The sequence below is a fragment of the Manacus vitellinus genome, unplaced genomic scaffold (assembly GCF_001715985.3).
Source record: "Manacus vitellinus isolate BGI_N305 unplaced genomic scaffold, ASM171598v3 scaffold_77_pilon, whole genome shotgun sequence".
Classification (NCBI taxonomy): domain Eukaryota; kingdom Metazoa; phylum Chordata; class Aves; order Passeriformes; family Pipridae; genus Manacus; species Manacus vitellinus.
Genome location: NW_021940802.1, coordinates 85,761 through 105,915, shown reverse-complemented (window position 1 = coordinate 105,915; position 20,155 = coordinate 85,761). Strand labels below are relative to the sequence as shown.

Here is a 20,155-nt window from a genome sequence, read left to right as displayed (position 1 = left end):
ATAAAATGAGGTGAACAGAGATAGTTGCTGTAACATTATTTAGCAAAAGTACTGGGATGAAAACCACGTATCCCATAAGGAGTGGCCAGGAAAACAGAGCTGGTAAAGCAAAACTTACAACTGGAATATTCTCATGTTCTGCATTTGGGCTTTAAGATGTCACTACCTATTTTGAAGCTTTTGTTCTTCCAAAAGCCAGACCTTCAGGATGGTCCTCCCAAAACTTGGAAATGTGTAAGTTGCAAGAGAGAAGATTTTGCTCCCAGAAGGATTCATATAGGATTATGTGGCAGTATTTCAATACTATTTGCCATTACTTAACAACATTGCAGAGCCACAAAATGACAATATTTTTCACAGACTGAATGCACATCCACCAAATTTTAATGTGACCCATCTGTTCAGACACTAAGCAACCCAGTACTACCCCAGTGGGGTTTGTAACACAGATATTGAGTCAAGTTCAGCTGTGAAAGTGGCCAAGTCCCTCAGCTTTATCTGCACTTACCCATCCTGTTGTTATAATAGTGTTTTCTGTAATTGCATCCAAAAATATCCCTTATTATTAACTGACAATATTGTCCTTATGCTGTCATCAGAAAAACATTCAGAGTCAATGCAATTATGTGCTTCACAACTCAAGGTGAAACTCAAACTCCAACGTTAATCTGGTCTTGAAAACACACCTTTTTATCTGATAAGGGAACAACTGATACAGAAGGGAGCCAATAAATTACACAGACTAGTAACAGACAAAAATACAAACAAAATGCAACACAGAGGAAAGCTGTGCAAGCCACTCAAATATCTCATGTTGGCATGACACAGCAGCAAGTCAGTCAGCACTAAGTGGAGTAAAAAGTGATTAATCCACTTTTAAATGCTCATGTTAAGGCCATGCCTGAACTGAGTCTCTGTGAATAGCTCACCCCCCTTCCAGGACTCCATTCTCCAGGAGCTCAAACCCATTCCTGCCAGCTCACTGAGGAGGGCTGCAGTCCTTGATTACATATTCTCCCCAGCACTTTCCCAGGGAACAGAAAATCAGCACTGTCATTATGTCAATCTCCAACTGCCTGTTGCAATAACTCTCACTATTAAAGCTCTCAGGAAGACCATACACTCTCCTCAAAGGATACAGCATCCATAAAAGAAACACCATTATGGAAGGCTTAAATTTTTAAACTGGCAGGTAAAGTATCAAGGTCAGATCCCCTGCCCTTGAGGGTTTTCAAACCGAGCTGCAACACTAAAGGAAAGCTCCTTCTCTTATATTCAGTGACCAAGAGAACACTGAGATGAAGGAACTAAATGCAGGGACTAACTTAATCCACTGCAATACCAGTGTGCCCCTCAGCTGGATAAAAAAAAACCCCTCAAAACATCAAAACTAATCCAAAAATACTTCAGTTGCAAAGTTTTACCTGGGCTGAGTTGATACTAAGGATGACTCAGAGCACACATGCAGTACAGCCATGTCCCAAATCTTTGGGACATATTGGCACTTCCAACAAACCTCACCCATCAGCACCCACAGAAGGATCTCTCCTGCAGATGAGGGATCCTCTTACAGGCAATCCCTGGACAATGGGCTAAATTCCTGACCTGGAGCCAAAAGAACTCACTCTGCTGGCTCCACACAAACAACAATAACTCCAAACCTCGTGGGATCTGGAACTAGCACTCACCAAGAAAGGCCTAGAGATGGGAGATGCACATGTCCTTGCCAATGTAGGGCCTGCAAGGAAGGTCTCTGATCCCTCAGGGCCCTTCTGTAGGTGCTACAGCTTCTAGTCAGTGCACAGTTTGAGGAGTAAAAACCATATTCCTTGCCCACCATAAGAAAATATGAGTGGAGAACAGGTATTCCTCTTAATTTTTTTCTTTCCTATCTATAATCCTTAACCTAACACAAGTGTACTGCCTCCATGTGGAGGGAAAAGAAAATTCCCAGCTAAAACTGGCAGTGGAGTGTGAAGTTCACTGATAATGAAATTCTCTCCTACAGCAAAGAGACTAACATTAATCAGACCTTAATCAAAATTTAAACATTTTTTGCTTGTAAAAAAGAGCACGTTGACTAGCATCCTAACATTTTTTTTCAGGGGCAAAGGAATATTCACATTATTAAAGCAGTTTGTTTTCTTGTTATGCAGTTTTAAACACAAATGAAGGAGCACTGCTCCATGAAATTAAAAAAAAAAACACACAACAAAAAACCCCTCAAAATTAATAAAAATCCCTCTCAAAAAATGACCAAAACCCCATTTTGCCATGTAACAACTGCCTCTTACCTGACTTGGGGGAGCATGAGGTAGTGGATGCTTTCAGTGTTCTTTTCCTGAACCGAGGCTGGATCAATAAGTGTTTTCAGATTTTGGTACATCAGCTCAGTGATAAATGGAGTATATGGTGCCTGTAATGTTAAATTCAATCATCATCTTTATTGTTTGTACATTATGAATCAATAATACCATGAATTGCATAGGGACAGTTCAGCAAAAACAGTGCTTACAGTGTCTGCAACTGTGATGTTATTCAAAATGCAGAATGAAATAAGTGATGGAATTTACCTCCTTCCTGACATTTACATGTTACTTTTGGGCATCACATAAGAAATCATAATGTCTCTTTATCTAGTGATATTTGCCTTGTTTTTAATACCATGGGGCAGAGAGGCCCCATAAAAAGAGGAGGTGGAAAAACAAGGGGGGAGATACATGAAGATGTTTTTATATTAACTACATTGAAGTGTTACTGATAGTGGGCTGTAACTCCCTTACCATAAGTCTGCACATGGAGAACAAAACACTAAACAAGGTTTCCAAGGCCATAATGCAGTCTTCAGTCCCATTCTCACCCTATATGAAGAATTCACCAAAAAGACAAGCAATTGCAATTTTAGGATCCGTAAGTTCACTTCAGCAAACTTCAAAAATGCTCTATGTTAATGCAATACATTGGTTTTCTAAACTGTGTACATTTTGCTCAATTCCATCAAGTGCAGCAGAAATACTGGGCATTTTATTGGACTGGTTTCCTCACGAAGTACAGGAGGGAAAAAAAAAACCAAACAAAAGTTGACTTCTCATTCCCACTACCAGGCACGAACTGACAGCACTTCAAATCACCAAATGATTTGGTGTAACCCCGTGGAGCTGCAATGCATTCCACTGACACAGACCCCAGGGTTCAGCTCCCAGTGCAAGGCTGGGGCAGCACAGCCCTACCTTCAGCCTCCTGCGGTTCATTCTGACGTACCAGTTGGTCAGAATATCAACAAACTTCACCAACCGAGGGACCACCGTGTACAGCCTGTAAGCTGGAGGGAAAAGAACGTTTCCTGGAGTTAATATTTGCCCTCTGTGTCAAGCTCCTCACTTGTAAAAACACATTATCATTTGCAGCCCTGGTGCTGAACACGAAACATGAGCAGCAGCTCAAAGGAGGGACCGGACACGCTGTGGTGTTGCAACTGTATTTTGAAATTGCATGTCATCAGTTTTCTCCTGCTTCAAGACAAACATCCACCAGCAAACTGTTTCCCTAATCCCACACAAACAGGCATTATGGAAGCCTTATGCTTTTATCTGACTCATAAAGAGGATAGTGGATAAGAGACTATTAATCGCAGAGGATTTGGCAAATCCTAGATTTGCACATGCTGCAAATACAGCCAAGTCACTGGAAGTTGAACAGAAATTACTGTAGATCCATAAAATAAAATTTCCTTAATTACTGCCAACGCTTCCTTTTTTGCTCACCAGATTTAAATGAGGCACCTCCTTCAATCAATTCTCCCTGAATTAATTACAGACTTTTATTATTTTTCTAAGGAACACAGTAAGCTACAAGAACATAAAGCAGCAGCAAGGCTGAGGAGTTAAGACATAAACAGAGCTGTATTTTCAAGTTCTGTGTAACTTGAAAGCATGGAGGACTGCCAGCACCAAAGAGGTCACCACCAGCATCACTGTGCAACAGGGAAACAAATTTCAGTTGTTCATGAGAAATTAGGGGGGTGGGGATGGACCTTAAACAGGACTCAGGTTTTTTTTAAGGAAAAACTTGTATTTAATTTCTCTAAAAGCAAAGAGCTTCTCGATCTTTATTCTGAATCAGTGTCATTAATCAAGCAGCCACTGAATAAAATGGATCTTGGCTTTAAAAGCTCCACCACACTTTTCACTGAGTTTTCTAAACCAAAAGTGTTTTTAAAGGCAGAGCAGTGGTATTTAAACCTAAAAAGGAAATGCTCAGAAGATTCATGCCATGGTGGGGAAGACATTATTTATGTGGGAATTTGTACTCCTAAAGAATTCCAAGCTCTCCTCTAGCTAGGTATTATCGAGCCAGGAGACTGGTTAAAAGTAAATTAAAAAAAAAAAACTCAAAAAACCCACCCTTCAAGGAAAGTATATCTTTAACAAGAGATTCAAGTTAGCCTGGAAACATGCATTTCTCTTCTCAATAGCTGTAACCTCAGTTCATGAACCAAAACATGAAATCTTAATTTTTCATCATTCAAGAAAGACATGCCTGTGCATGGAAACATGTGCACATATACACACACACACTTTTTCACTCTGTCATCAGGAGAAAAGCTGCATTACTAAAATAAGTGCTTGCATTGGGCACTTTGGAAGAAAAAACAGGGTAGTAAGGCTTGCTGATTTTTAATACAGACTTTTAACCCCCCTTGAAACTCAAAGGATTGTTTGTCCTATTGCTTTCCATAATATCTTCCCAAGATCTTGCTACTTGCCCTGTTTATCAAAGAGTCCAAAAATCCCAGGATTTTCCATTATAAGGGATGAGGCTTAGTGGAGAAATTGTGCTACTGTTCCAAAGCTAATAACTCCTCTGGATAAGGGTGTCCTCACGAAAGTGAAGCTACAAGAGGTTACACACACACACTTCCCCAACCTGAGGAGGGTTTTGGAGCTACTGCTCCAGTTCTGGGCACCAGAGGTACCACACAACAGCAAACCCTCTTACAAACACACGTGTGGGCTTCCAACACACACCACTTTTGATGTTTTCCATGGATAATGGAAGTGAGGCTCCTCTTCTCCAACTGCACACGTTCTCAGAAGGCAAAGCTCTCCCCATCCAGGACTGACAGGGGGTTGTTACACCTCTCAAGTTTTTCCAGGCTCTCCCAGCATCCCAAAGTTGGAGTGTGCACAGGTATGTTCCCCTTCCTCCCTCAGCCTCCTCCAGTGAGGTTAATCCTACTCTGACAGGGGCTCCACTCAGGCTGACACACTGCTGGCTCTTCAAGCTGCCAGCAGAAACTGGGGCAGAATTAACATGAGTTTTACTTCATGAAAACATTTTTTTCCAGAGGCAGTCAGTGTAAAATTTAGCTCCACTCTAAAATGCACTCGATGAAAGGGAAGAAGCAAAGCTCAGTTGCAGTATTTCTCTGGTTCCTGGTGTCTCCTCCCCACTGCCACCTTCAAGCCTGTGTGTTCTTACACCCCATCACACACCCAGCTGCAGGAATTTATATTTATAGTATATTTATCTCCTTTACCTTGCATTTGAGGGTATCAGTCACCATTATAATCTTCCCTTGTCTCTTCCTGACATTTTTCCTACTTGAAGTGATATGAAGTAGAAGTCTTTTAAAAAAAAAACAACCCCAAATAACTTTGTAAAAGAGACTAGCACAAGACTATCATGTCACAGTACACAAATTCACTGCATCTCATTAATATCTGCCTGACTGGAGTCAGAGTTTATGCAGAAAAATAAATTGAAAAATCCTGTTTATTAATCCCTTCCAAATGAGACTGTCACTCATTTCATGAGCACATGACGTTATCTTCATCTAACACAAGACAACAGCATTTAATACCAACACCACTGTCTTGGAAATCTTTAGATTGTCATTTTCCAGCAGACATTCTTCTCTCCTGCTTGGAAGACCTTCTTGTTCTGTAAAGATGGCTGTTGACACATCCCTTTTTGTTATCTTCATCTTCCTCTGAGAAACCCAGAGCAGAGAATTCAAGTTTCTCCCCCCATATTCACCTTCCTGAAAATAATTCTGTCTAAGCCGTGCACTGATCCAAGATCTCAGGTTCACAAATTCACAAACTGATTTTCCACTGTCCCTCAAGTATTTTCCTCTTTATCTGAAGCACATGAACTTGTGTAGTCCTGCATATTTCTGCTTGGCAACACATGAAACTAAACACACAGCACCATCAAATTTCAAGGATACAACTCATAGGAAGAAGCCACATTTTCATCAGTAAGAGGCCACCTACATCATATTGCTGCGTAGCTTGAGGATTCTTTCTTCTTTTAATGAAATTTTGATAATGAAAGTTTGATATTACCAAAATGACCTGCTTTATCTACTGTAGCAAGATAAACTCATCTTACTCATCTTGGTGAGAGTGATCAGTCTGAGAGGGGGGAATGCAAGAGATGAGAGAAGCACAGTGACTGTTCTGAGTCCTGAACTCAGATCTGGCATTTAGTTGTTTTCTTATTATCTATTATCCCACTAATACCTTCCTTCTCCCCAAGCCCAAGGCTTCTAAAATTCTTCAGAGGGCAACTTAAGATCACAGGCATTGTGGGGGGTGTTAATTGTTTATTCAGAAACAGGAATGACAACAGCCAAAGCCACCCTCTTTCCAATATGTGGGGTTCCAGTGCCCTTAAAGGATCACAACCTCTTCAAATCCCACTGTGACTTTATCTGCAAGTTTATAAACTTACAGCATCAGAACAGCTACTTCAGGGGGCTCTTGCAGCTCCTCCTCTTTGCAATTAATAGTGTCTTAATGTAATGTGAGCATTGAGAGGTGTGGGATGATGAAAAAGACAACAGGCAGGAAGAAAAAGCAGGGGAGTACCTTCCTACAGCTGTACAATACCCTAGTGCTATCCATCCTGCTGCACACACTCCCAATATGATTACAAAGAAACCCTCTCCATGGAACTACACCAGGAAAAACGTATTGCCAGTGCTCATATACCTCCAAAAACTATTTTATACAATTTAAAAGCACTGCCCATTTTATCTTTTTTTTTACAGCTTCTCCAAATTCTATTTAGCTTCCTTTTCACTGCTGTCTTTCAGTAACTATTATAATAATATTAATTGCTGCAAGCACTGCAGAAGACGTTGTTACAGCAACAAGCTACATCACTGAGCTCACACGATCAGCTGTGACAAAAAAAGCCTCATCACTTTTTGAAATCTCATGAACAAGCATAGCAAAATCTGACTTAACACCCATGAAAGCAGCATTCCATGTATTATGGTAGCTGGTTAAAGATTTCCTTCCTTTTACCAAGTCTCCCATGGAATCTGGAAATCTCTGGATGGAATGGTGAGTTCTCTAATCAAACACAGAATCATAGAATCAACTGGGTTGGAAGGGACCTCTGAGATCACCGAGTCCAACCCTTGATCCAACCCCGCTGTGGTTCCCAGCCCATGGCACTGATGCCACATCCAGGCTCTTTTTAAAAACCTCCAGGGATGGAGAATCCACCCCTTCCCTGGGCAGCCCATTCCAATGTCTGATCACCCTCTCTGTAAAGAAATTCTTTCTGATATCCAACCTAAACCTCCCCTGGCACAACTTGAGACCCAGCCCTCTTGTCTTGCTGATGGTTGCCTGGGAAAAGAGACCAACCCCCCCCTGGCTCCCCCCTCCTGTCAGGGAGTTGCAGAGAGTGAGGAGGTCTCCCCTGAGCCTCCTCTTCTCCAGGCTGAGCCCCCCCAGCTCCCTCAGCCTCTCCTCACAGCACTTGTGCTCCAGTCCCTTCCCCAGCCTCGTTGCTCTCCTCTGGACCTGCTCCAGCCCCTCCATGTCCTTCCTGAGCTGAGGGCCCAGAACTGGACACAGCACTCCAGGGGTGGCCTCACCAGTGCTGAGTCCAGGGGAAGAATCACTTCCCTGGCCCTGCTGGCCACCCTGTTCCTGACACAGGCCAGGATCCATTGGCCTTCTTGGGCACCTGGGCACACTCTGGCTCATGTTCAGCTTCCTGTCAATCCAAACTCCCAGCTCCCTTCCTGCCTGGCTGCTCTCCAGCCACTCTGTCCCCAGCCTGTGGGGCTGCAGGGGGTTGTTGTGGCCAAAGTGCAGGACCTGGCCCTTGGCCTTGTTGAACCTCATGAAACACCCACACAATTCTCCCCCCCAGCAAACGTGCATACCTGCCATTTCAGCTTTGAAGAACTGAATGAGTGACTGGGTGAAAGAAAGAATCCATTTATCCATGATGTTATTGCTCTCCTTAACTGTGTTCTCATTGTAAAGGAATTCTCTTCCCTCATCCTATCATCAACATAAAAACACAAAGCACATTTTCAAGTCATAAGGGGATATATTCAAACCTCTACATTCAATTACCTGCCAGCCACTGGTATTTTGGCATCTTCACTGTGTTACACTGGTTTCCTACGAGAGAACATGAAATTCCAGACACAGGTATGTAAGAGAAAGAGCAAAGGAAAACCTGCCTCCCACTGCTGCCTCACCACAACTTTTAACTGCAGTGATTTGGGTCTGTTAAAGCAGATCAAAAGCAGGACAGCAGTATGTGGTCCTCTTTTCCCTGTGTGCAGTGTAAGCCCCAGCTTCCAGACATAGGGTAGGAACCTTAAATTTAACTAACTCCTTTCATCCAGGAGGATCTGAGGCACTTCCAAGACGTGTACTGAGAAGCTGGAATCAATTTGGGGAACGGGCACAGGAACAAGATCTTATTTTTTAAGAGCATGTGACAATTTCGACAAGTTAAAACACAGAAGAATGTAACAATCTGAGAAAACAGGTGGAATTTTTAGGCATCCAACATGAACATAGTGCATTTTGCTGCTTTCCAGAACACTGAGGTCTGCACCCATCTGAGAAATGTCATCACTTGGCTGACTTTGCAGGGCATTGCAAGCAGGACCACACACAAGCACATTTGTCTGTGCCCACAGTGTGACTCTTTTCCATTTAATATTCTTACAACTGGTTGAAAACAGGGAGTTTCTTTATTTTTTCTCCTCAGATTTACAAATAGTATTTAATATCTGGTTTTAAGAGTCTTTAGCCTTTCCCTTCCTTCAGAGTTCACATGAAAAGATGTTTTGACTATTTGACCCAGGATTATGGATCCACTCACAGAGTATAAAAGAGAAGATTCTTAGGAAAGAAATGCAGAAGAGCAGCAATCCCAACATGAGGTCAGCTATCATTTAACTACAATTACTGTGGGAATTACAGGAAGCATAAAATTATTATTAGACTTCATCCAGGACACTGGGATTTTGGTTTCTCTCTTGTAGGAAGCAGAATACGATGAAAAAGTTGTTTAAGCCTGGGCAGGAAATCTAATTTAAGCACTATCACCTCCAATGGCACATTCTTTTGCCTAATTTGGTACACAGGAATGGATTCACTATCTAGAAAGACAAATTACATCTGCTGAAACACTGCAACTATCCACTTAAGCACCTGGATTTTCCACTGGGGTCTTCCAACCCCAATTGAGCTGATCTTGCAAGATTTAATGGGATCACAGCAAAAAGCTGCAAAGCACAATTCAGACAATTCAAAGGTCAAACAGGAAAAACAAGTGTATTTGGGGGGCAATGTATAAGTTTGTCTGATGAATGCTGTCTAGGGATCCTAAAAAAATACTTGTTAAATATTAGGATCTGGAATTAGCAGACTTTCTTCCCAAAAGAGGTTGTTAAAAAAGATAAAACCATTTGTTTAAGCTATTTACAGTACTAATTACTGAAGTCAGCTGCCTTTACTGCCTCAAATGGCAGCTCTCCACAGTGACCAGGCTGCTACTGCAACAGCATGTGTAAGTACAAGGTTTAAGACTTTTTGTTTAGTTTCCACTCTCCCCTAAAAGTCTGCATGAACACGAGGTAACCTTCTATCATTAATCTCAGCTGAAAGATTAAAATTGGTTTCAAAAGAAACTATACAATATATACATCAAATCTCCGATTTTAATGAAAAATTACTATAAGAAAAATTTTAATCTTGTTGGAAGTGTAGAAACTCATGTCAGTCATCCAGCATTTTTAGCAGACTTCAAATGTAATCTGCAAGTCTAAAGCATTATTGCTTTTGTGATTTGTCTTTCTTTCCATTCCATTTCTGAATCATTTTTTTTCTAAGATGTATTTAAATTTAACTTTTGAAAAAATAACCATCATGTCACAGAAGGCAATCTTCATGCTGTGGCTAATGTATTCAGGATCCAGTATTCCCAAGTTAAGCATTTTAATGCAGATTCATAATTAAAGTTCCAGTAAATGAGTTTGCTCAAGGAACTGTCACAGCAGCCACTGCTGAAAATAACTTTCCTGACTTATTTGCAGTTCTGCTGGTGTTAAATCTGTGTGGTGCCAAGCACTGCTCCCAGTGCACAGGAACCTGCAGTCCAGGTGCCTCCTCTGACAGATCCTCCCTGTGCTGGATGTGTCCTGGCTACAGGACACAGGGTAACAGCAAAGAAACAGCAGCACTAGGACAGTTTTGGTGGTACCTGCTGCCTCCAAGCTGCTACAAAAACACTGATATAAAAAAAACCCCATGTTTAGCATGGACATTTCAGAAGGGTTCCCTCAAGCACACATGGTACTTGGCTTTGAAGTGGTGTCCCCAGCAAGGTGAGGAGCAGCAGGTAATTGCTCAGAATGTCCTGATCCCACAGACACCAAGTCCCCTGCCTTGTTCTTAAGGGTATGAATGCAGTGTCATCCCCCTGACCTGAAACAAGAGGGAATCAAGAGCACTCTGACCTGGGAAATGGCAGCTGTTATGTCCTGACAGTTCCCTACCTTCCACTCCTCCTTTCTATATCATAAGCTTGGTCAAGAAGAGAAAGATGCAGGTGATTACAGCTTTATAAAACATGGTGCAAACAGCAAATACCAAATTAGCAGCAAGGATATACAACCTGAGCTAACTGTGAAGTCAAGTCTTGCTTAGAACAAGGAGGTAAAGATCAGATGACTGTCAGAGCCCAGACCTCCCTTCCAATCTGAATTTTCCTACAGTGCTAACTCACTAACAGTGGAAGAAGCACAGAGTTTCCACTGCCTCCCAGTGCTCCAGAGCTCTGTACCTTGTGCTGCAGGATCTGAACATTCTGGACTAGGAAGCGATAGGCATTGTACCAGGGCAGGAACACATCCTTCAGGATATCCCTCACTCCTTCCTCCTTAAACCTCAGATTTTCTGCTCTTACCACAGGAGAATTGATCAGGTATAACCTGCAAAATAACAACACATTACTTCAAAGCTTAAAACTGCATCTTCTGATAGAATTTCACACTAAGAACTCTAAAGAAGAATGTATATATACAATATATTGAACAACAACAATTTACTTCTTAGTGTTATAGGATCTTTTTTAAGATACTGCATAGAGAATTTGAATTTAAATTTTCTTTCTTACTCTAAGAGTTAATTGAAGTGCTAACACAAGCTCAGATGCTACCACAGGATAAAACAAGCAGAGGTTACATGGAATTAAGTATTCATTTTTAGAACAGCACCTGTTGTTTTGGTAATTTTTGAGTTCTTTAACAATGACCCAGTATCTTTGTACTCAATCCAGTTCATTTCCTCAATCAGGAAAAGCTTTGAGCCTACTGCAAAGACAGAACTAAGAGCAAGGCAAAACAGGCAAATTAAGTCAGGGAGCAGAAATTAACATTTCTTCCCCAAATAAACATTCTGCCTACAGAAATAAATTGGTATCTATCAAGTTAACTCAAAGAGAAACTGCTAAGGTCTTACTCAGGTATCAAAAACTCCCCTGAGATACACTTCATTTAATTTTCCAAATATGAAAAACAAACCAAACATTTATTTTCTTTCAAGACTGTAGCATTTCTAAAGAGAAACTTATTAATCCATTTTTTGACATTTTATCAGCTTTTTAAATCATGATTCCAAACTAATATTATTTTAGAGGCATTTCCTTTAGAAGGCTTTAAAACCTTAATGGGGTTTGACACAGCACATTCAGGGACACCAGACCATAAATTCTTCAGGAGAGAGGGCTTCTTGCATAAAAATGAATAGATAAAAATAGAGCTATCAGAATAAATAGACAGTAATACAGCACAGAAATGAGTCTTTTCAGTACTGTATTGAAAAAAAAAATTTTTTAAACATTGATTCATAGAATGGCTTGGCTTGGAAGGGACCCCAAGGATCATCCAATTGAATTAATATCTAAATTCAAATTATAAACTTACAGAAGTACAGAATAATCAAGTGTGGTAATGAACTAGTAAGTCCTTTAAGCAAAACAGAAGTTATAAATCTATACTTAAACCAAACCTTCCATCACAATAATATATGTGCCTCTGTTTTGGTGGTGTTTTTTGTGGGGTTTGTTTGTTTTAATATAGCATCCTATCTTGCCTAACAATATGTACATGTTAAAAGAAGAGTAATTTCCTGAATTATTCCAATGCTAAAATATCTATTCTATGGAAAGAGAAATAAGGGACACATTAAAGGAAGAGTTCCATCAATTTGGTTACTCCAGGTGATATCACCCACTGGGCAGAAAACAAAACGTTCCTCAAATCAAGCCAGAATTAGCAAGTTTTCTAGCAAAGTATGAGAAGCAATAAGTAACCTCCTCTTCACCTCTCTAACCCAGCAGCCTGTGGCATTATTTCTCCTGCATTTTAAGAACAGATTGAGAGGAAAATGCAACTCATCCCCTCTAACAGCAATACTTACCTCAGGATGCAGGAAAGCAAAGGGTTTTTAAAGACTATGACCAGCAAATTCTTTCTGACATAGTTCAACTTTGACAGGTATCCAGCCCAAGTCAGAGGTCTCAGCAATATTGAAATAGAATTGTTTTGGCCATTCTTACACATTTCACTCAGTAACCAAGTTCCATGAAGTCTGAAGTTTGGCTGTTAAATTTACTGTGCTGTTATTTCTGCTGTTTGCCCTTTCTACTCAACTCCATATTCATTTCAACAACTTATATCTATATTTTCTGCTGATCTATTTATCAGGCTACTGTTGAGAATACTTCAAAGCTGCAGTTAAAATATACATGGTACTGCAAAAGCTAAAGTAACTCTGCAGGGAAACAGTGCCAAGGAAAAAGCCTCAGTTGTAGCTTTTGCTATAAACAGAGCACATCAAGCACTTGAGTGAATAAGCAGAGAACTGAATTGCAGAGCTCCTTCCAGAAATGAGCCCAGGCTGCAACGCTTTTTACTCTGTGTGGGTGTAGGTATAAATAAATGTGACATTAAAGAATGAGTACACAGGCAGAAAAATGAATTAGCTTTTTAGAAGTTAAAAAAAAAAAAGCCCCATAAATACTGGAAGTGTAACTTCTGGTGTTTGAGATTTTTTTGTTTGTTTATAAAAAAAGGCAGATTTTTTTTTTAACAGAAGTATCACCTGCAAATTAAAAATCTCCAATATGAGTAACTCCAACCCTTTTCACTCATATTATTCCAGCTACCAATTCTCTGGTATCTTGCTAACATATCTTATTTGTAAAGAACAATCTTGATCAAATTTAAGAACTCCACCCAACTCTTCCATTGTAAACACACACAAGAAGATCATGTACTAGCACTTGTAAATGCTAGAGTTTGAAACAATAAGGAACTTCATAATGATTTTTTAAAATTATCTAGAAGAAGCAACAACCATCTTCCTCAAATAAACAAAATCCTACACTAAGCTTTCATTCAGCCCCACTGTGTACAGCTCTAACACACAATTCAATGTGTGTGATAGTTTAAGGTTTTCTTATATATACCAAGAATTACAGGGCTCTTGAGAAAGGCCTAACTAGTGTCCTCCTGCAGTTATTAAAATGTCTTTATTGTACCTTTACCTCAAGGTACCACTTCATGCATGTATGGTTAGTGCACCAAGCCAACATACCAGGCTGCTGCATAATTACTTTGTATGTCAGTGTAATTTTAATGAAACACTTGAACTGTGTTTAATCTCTGTTTGACCAGGGCAATTTACATACACACATTAGGCTGCTCCACTTCTGCTCTTCTGGTTGTACTATTATTGCTGCATGTTCTACACTTACATCAACAAAACCAAAGGGCTTTCTCTCTAGGAAACATTTTGTGCATCATGCAGTAACCCTTCCCTAAAATAATGCTTTAACAGTAAACTAGTTGTATTTTATTCCAATTGTCACTGGGTCCACTCAGATTATCAGTGCAATAGGAGTGCTGGCTGGAGTTGGAGCATCCTGTACAAAGAGCCTCCAGTCAGCTCAGGCTGGTACCAGCCCTGAGGGAGACAGGACCAGGGCACAGAAAGTCCAGGTACTGGAACCACTGCCAGTGCTTTGCAGTCACCCACTATTCCAGCTAATTGGCTGTCAGAGTGGGCTGGAAGTTTCTAAAATTAAGTTTCTTCCTGCAGCTAACTGTCAAAGCCCATAACAGCCCCCCTGGTATGTGTGTGCCATGAACAGAAAGCCAACAAATCCCACTGTACATGGATCCAAGAAATCCTACCTTAGTGCATCAGCTCCATAACTATTTACAATACTCATTGGATCGGGATAATTCTTCTTCCTTTTGCTCATTTTTTGGCCATCACTAGAAGATATCAGAATGGAGGCATCAATTCCCAGAATTCTTGTAATACACGGATAAAGCAAAAAAGCCCTTCAAATCCAGCTTAATTTTTCTGTCCTATTATGTTCCTGGTAGCACAGACATAATTATATATTAACACATCTCTTCACTATGAATGTTCAACCCACCCAGCAACCAAAAAAATCCCACAACCCAACCCAAGAGGCTTCCAAGTTACAAAACTAAGCAGGAATCTGTCTTTGCTACCAAAGATCACGGAAGATGCACTTGTTCTGAATCAATCCCTCCAGCCCACTGGTAAAGCTTTACTTGGAAATAAAGGGAAACAAGTATAATTAACTTAAAATTGCATCTAAAACTACATTTATCATCCCCTTTAGTCTGCATAACAGGTATAATTTCTTTCCTGTTCTGACTTGTTATTCATTTTCTCTCTCTCTAAGAAGGACTAACCCTGCTGGGAAGAACCAAGTGCAACAGAGAGCTGGGATGTGGGAACCTCTCACTCTCAGGTGCCTCTTATCTCCTACAACACTGATATCACCCTGACAAGTCTTAACAGCTCCAAAGTCCATTTCAGATTCCATTTACAATTTGCAGGACTTATCTGAAACATTCTTTGACTACAAATCTGCTCAGGAAAGAGCTGACTGAGACACACCAACCTGGCAAGAACGAGGCCATTCACAATGACATTCTTGAAAGGAGGCCTTCCAAAAAGAGCAGTGGAGAGCACCAGCAAAGTGTAGAACCTGAAACAAGAGATAACATAAACCTGACTTTATAAATATATCAAGCTGAAGTCTGCATGTCCTTCTTACAAATGAAATGTTTCATTATGCTGCTTTCCTGTAGCAAAGTTAAAATTTAAGTCTGTGGAACATTTATGTGGCAAAGACTCAGAAGAAGAGCTCACTTAAAGTAGATCTTCTTTGTAGCTGTTTTCTCAGCTGGGATCTACTAGTTCAAGAAGGCTGAAAAATTGTAATAGTAAGCATTAGGAAGGCATGAAGAAGAAAACTGTAGTATTTTTCCCTTTAATACTGAAAAGGGAATTCAGTCCCTGAACAAGCTTCCTGTTTATTCACTGTAAACCTCTGAACATGGGATCTGCCAGGAACAAACAGGGCAGACAGGACCAGCACACTTTTGTGTGTGTGTGTGTGTGTGTTAATTGTGTATTTTTCAGACTAGCAGATAATGAAACAATTACTGTTGGTAGTACAAAAGCAAGTTATTAAAAATGAGAAGAGCCTCCTTCCAATCAAGCCAACACTTTGACTGGAAGGTTATGGTTACCTGGTTAAATTAGCCATCACTAGAAAACAAGAGAATGTAGGTGTGCCCACAATAAAGGGCAGTAGAGGTTCCTCCCCATTTCATGTTTTGTGCTTACAATCACTCTATAAACTGTCTGGGACACTTAGGAAATCAGTGCTGGAGCAAGCACAGGCACCTATTGTTCAATAGGCTGATATATAACTGAGAAATTAAGTGGAGGTGCAAGATAATGTGATAATCTCACACTCAGGAGTCAAAGCCTTCACCAAAGCAGGCATCTGTGAGCTGCTGTAACTGCACTGTTGGTAATTACTTTTAAGAAAATAACTGGATTGTGGGCCACAGCTTTCCTGGTTCAAAACGAGCATCACACTGACAACTGCTTAGCAACCTTCAAAGAGAAGGTGATTAAAAAAGCTGTAATAAGGCACAGGAGGTTATGTCTCAGAACTCTGTATTTACATGAAGATTTAGTGGAGAAACACTTCAGTGGGGGGAAAAAAAATAAATCCATTTGTATATTCCAAAGCTGTTTTTATTAAAAAGCTGCCTATAATTGCAAAAGCTTTATTCTGACACTTAAAGGTCCTCTGTAAAGGTTGCTGTGTGTATTACTGCATTTATTAAGTGACTTACATGACAACTCTGATCTTACCTCAGACAGGCCTCTACCTTTCAAAATCACCTCAGCTCACACTGCAGGATACAAAATCTCTTTATTAAATTGCATTTTAATTTAATGAATTTTAACCAACACTCCTCCATCTGCACACAAACACATGCACTCAAAATCCCTGTCTTCATTTTTAACCTTCTTAAGAAAACCTCTGAACACAAATATCTGAGCATTTACTCAGATGATCAACATCTATAAGGCTACAGTTCATTACAAACACAGCAGTACTTCCTTAGGACTTACTACAGAGGTTCCTCATGGAAAATTCCCAGCACTTTCTGCAAAATTTCTCATACTAGAGCACCTGCATTTGCAGTTAAAAAGAAGAAAGCAGGACCACCTAGGAGATATTTCAATACTGTTTGCATTGGGAAAACTGGACAGACAGGTTGTGGGCATCTGAGAACATTTCACAGATTTTATGTTCTTTGCCTTGCCAGACCCAAGGAGCCTCAGCAAGAGGTACCCAGGTTGATGACAGCTACAAGACTGTCTTTGAGAACCTGTTTACACACATTCTGATGGAACTCTTCTCAGTCTTCCTCAGATGGTGTTTTTCGGAAAATTCACCTCATTCACTCTGAATATTTTACAAGAGTGTCTCTCTGCATCTTATTTTTTAAATACCTTGTCCACAGACACATTTGTTTCCTGAAAACTTCCTCAACTTATCTCTAGTGCTTCATCTTCCATCCACCAAATCTGCCTGTTCCTAAAGATGTCCTTGCAGATAAAGAGCTGTCAGTCAAACAACAAGCTGTCAGTAAAAACAACCTTGACAGACAAGTCCACTTCTTTACTCTACTTCAGTCCTCTTCCACTCCCCTTAAAAGGGAGAAAACCCCTTTTTCAAACAACTGTGGGTAAATTCATGATCTTGTGGGGTTCATGCCAAAACCTCCAGCTGTGAATGCCCTGCAGGTCACCACATTCTGACTGTGACTATAAATCTTGTTGTATCTCCCTACATAGTCAGAGACAGAGCCTTTCCTACCAATCTGCCTGGACTAGCCAGCCTTGCAACCCAGCTACTGTAAGATTCTTTCCTGTGGCTTTAACAAATATAATTCAACTGTTTCTCTCTCCATGTAAAAAGTTATCAAAAAGATCACTCTCCTGGTTCATCACCTTGGTCACATCAATTATCCCCTTGTCTCCCTTGACTTTCTTCCCTCCTCTGTGGAGTCAAGCAGAAGCCACCAGACCTCCATCTCCTGAGCCTTTCACCACCTCCCAGTCCTCACTTCACGGCAGCTGCAGCCTCTGACCTGACACAAAACCAATCTCCATTCTGAATCTTCACACTTTATACACAATGTGCCAAATAAAAATCACATACTATGCTCTTAACACTTCAGAAGTCACCAGCTTGTTGTTCACTTAGACCTCACATCTTAATTCCTTCTTTCTTTCACAAAACAGAAGCGTTTGACTGCAAACCACCCAACATTTGCTGTTATCAAAGCACCAGGTTATTGACTGCCAGGAGCTCCATGGTAAAGGAAGAAACTTTTTCCAGAGAGAGCAATCAGACACTGGAATGGGCTGCCCAGGGAAGTGGTGGACTTTCCATCCCTGGAGGTGTTTAAGATGAGACTGGATGTGGCATCAGTGCTGTGGTCTGGGAGCCGTGGCAGGGTTGGATCAAAGCTTGGACTTCATGATCTTGGAGGTCTTTTCCAACCCAGTTGATTCTATGATTCTATGAAAGGTAGGAGCATCAGGGATGGAGGCAGGGGGGTTGATACAAAGAGATTAAACAGAGCTGGGTCTGGTGAAGACTTAGAGGAACTCTTATGCCAGTGTTAAAAACAAAAAACAATCTACCCCAGACTGAAACAAGCCTCCACTTGCACAGTGACTATACAGCACACAAGTCTGAGGGCTCACACCAAGGTGTGTCCACAACCACAGTCACCTCTGGCATCAGCAGCAGCCAGGACTTCTGTTATTCCAGAGCCAAACTGCAGTTGAATCAGTGAGACAGAATCATAGAATCAGCCAGGTTGGAAGGGACCTCTGAGATCATCAAGTCCAACCCTTGACCCACTACCACCATGGTCACCAGATGGTTCAGTTCAGCCTCCTATGGAAAGGGAAAGAAGCTGCTTATGCATTTACTTACACTAACTACATAAAACAGAATTCTGCAGACTGAAAACATGGTAATCAGTGTATCCAGATGCTGCTACTGCACTCAAGGTTAGATTATATCACACCAGAAACAGGCCAACTGGTGCCAAAGTTACAAATGGATTCTCTTTAAGGGCACCAGAGCTTCACTGGATACATGAGATCAGCCTGATCCTTTCATCTGTCCTGTCTCTCACACATCCTTCAAAGGAGAACACTAAAACACTGCAGTGACTGTGTGACACACACCAACCCACTGTGACATCCCCACCTCAAACAGCTGAACCCCAAAACAAAACATTTAGCATTCCTCCAGTATTTTTACTGGAATTGTAACTACCAGGAACACACCTTGTACACATAAAAATCCCAAAACCATTTTTAATTCTGCTGAACTTTTACAATCCAGTAGTTCCATTGCACAATGTAAGAACAATCAGATGTGGTCAATTTTTTTAAATTTTGATTTCATTTCTTGTTATCTAAATTACAACAAATGCCCTTTGATCTTATCAAATGTAGCAGGGAGAAAATCAGTTTCTGCCCATGCCTTTTGCACACATTTTATGTCTTTTCATGCTCTTTTGTCTCTTTTCTTTTCTAATTATTTCTCAGACAGAAAGAATAAAGAGGAAAAACCAAGCTTTTAATTGTCCTTTTGCAATCCAGCAGTACTTGGTTGTATACTAAGGACTTACATATTTTTTTTGCATCACAAGTAAGGGGTTGAAAAGCAAAGATACCTTTCACTATAATCACGAAATTTAGTTGTATTTATGTATCATGTGTTGATGTATTGCTTTGGTTGGTTGGTTTGTTTGTTGGGGGAGTAGACGAGTGGACAAAAAGAGATGTCAACTCTATTCCATTGGAATTTATTTAACTCTAGTACCTCAAGTTACTGGATGGAAAAGTTCTACTTGGACATAGTCAAAGGTACTGATCCAGAAAACACAAAAATTCATCTTAATCTGCCAGTTTTCAGAGTCAACCTCAAACTTCAAACATAGAATAAACACTTTAAAATGCCAAAACAAACCGTATGTATCCATACAAGCAAGTATGAGAACACTGCCCACAGAAAATCTGAGATTAGAGAAAAATTTTTAATTACGTAAAAGTATTTATCCAGAGGGGAATCAAGTAAGCAGATGAAGTTTACAGTTAGAATTTTTTTTTATTTTTTTTTGTAAACTGTAAGACCTTAACAACATAAGGTTTGATCTAATTTTGTTTCTTTCTACATTCACATGAACTCAAAATTCAAATTTAATCTAGGGGCAAAAATTCCTAGGCAAAAATTACTTCCCTACAAATTGGTTTAAAATCCTTAAAACATCAACTTCTATTTCAACTGCAGTTCTGTTTTTAATAGATAAGTGGAGTTCTGTGATAATTCAGCTGATGAGATTTTTCCTTACCAGGCCAAAGATGTGCCCTATTACCTAAAG

General features: G+C 40.3%; 1 protein-coding gene across 2 annotated transcripts in view; it reads right to left on the bottom strand.

Annotated features, from left to right (window-relative positions):
• IARS1 (isoleucyl-tRNA synthetase 1) overlaps positions 1-20,155 on the bottom strand; it is a 95,690-nt gene that overhangs the window by 19,544 nt on the left and 55,991 nt on the right. For both annotated transcript variants that reach the window (XM_029964654.1, XM_018084881.2), the window contains exons 18-24: positions 15,280-15,366; positions 14,531-14,614; positions 11,116-11,263; positions 8,192-8,312; positions 3,231-3,322; positions 2,784-2,861; positions 2,295-2,416 (exon numbers count right to left, since the gene is read on the bottom strand). In XM_029964654.1, the coding sequence (XP_029820514.1) occupies positions 2,295-2,416; positions 2,784-2,861; positions 3,231-3,322; positions 8,192-8,312; positions 11,116-11,263; positions 14,531-14,614; positions 15,280-15,366 (732 nt within the window). The remainder of the gene's footprint in view (positions 1-2,294; positions 2,417-2,783; positions 2,862-3,230; positions 3,323-8,191; positions 8,313-11,115; positions 11,264-14,530; positions 14,615-15,279; positions 15,367-20,155) is intronic.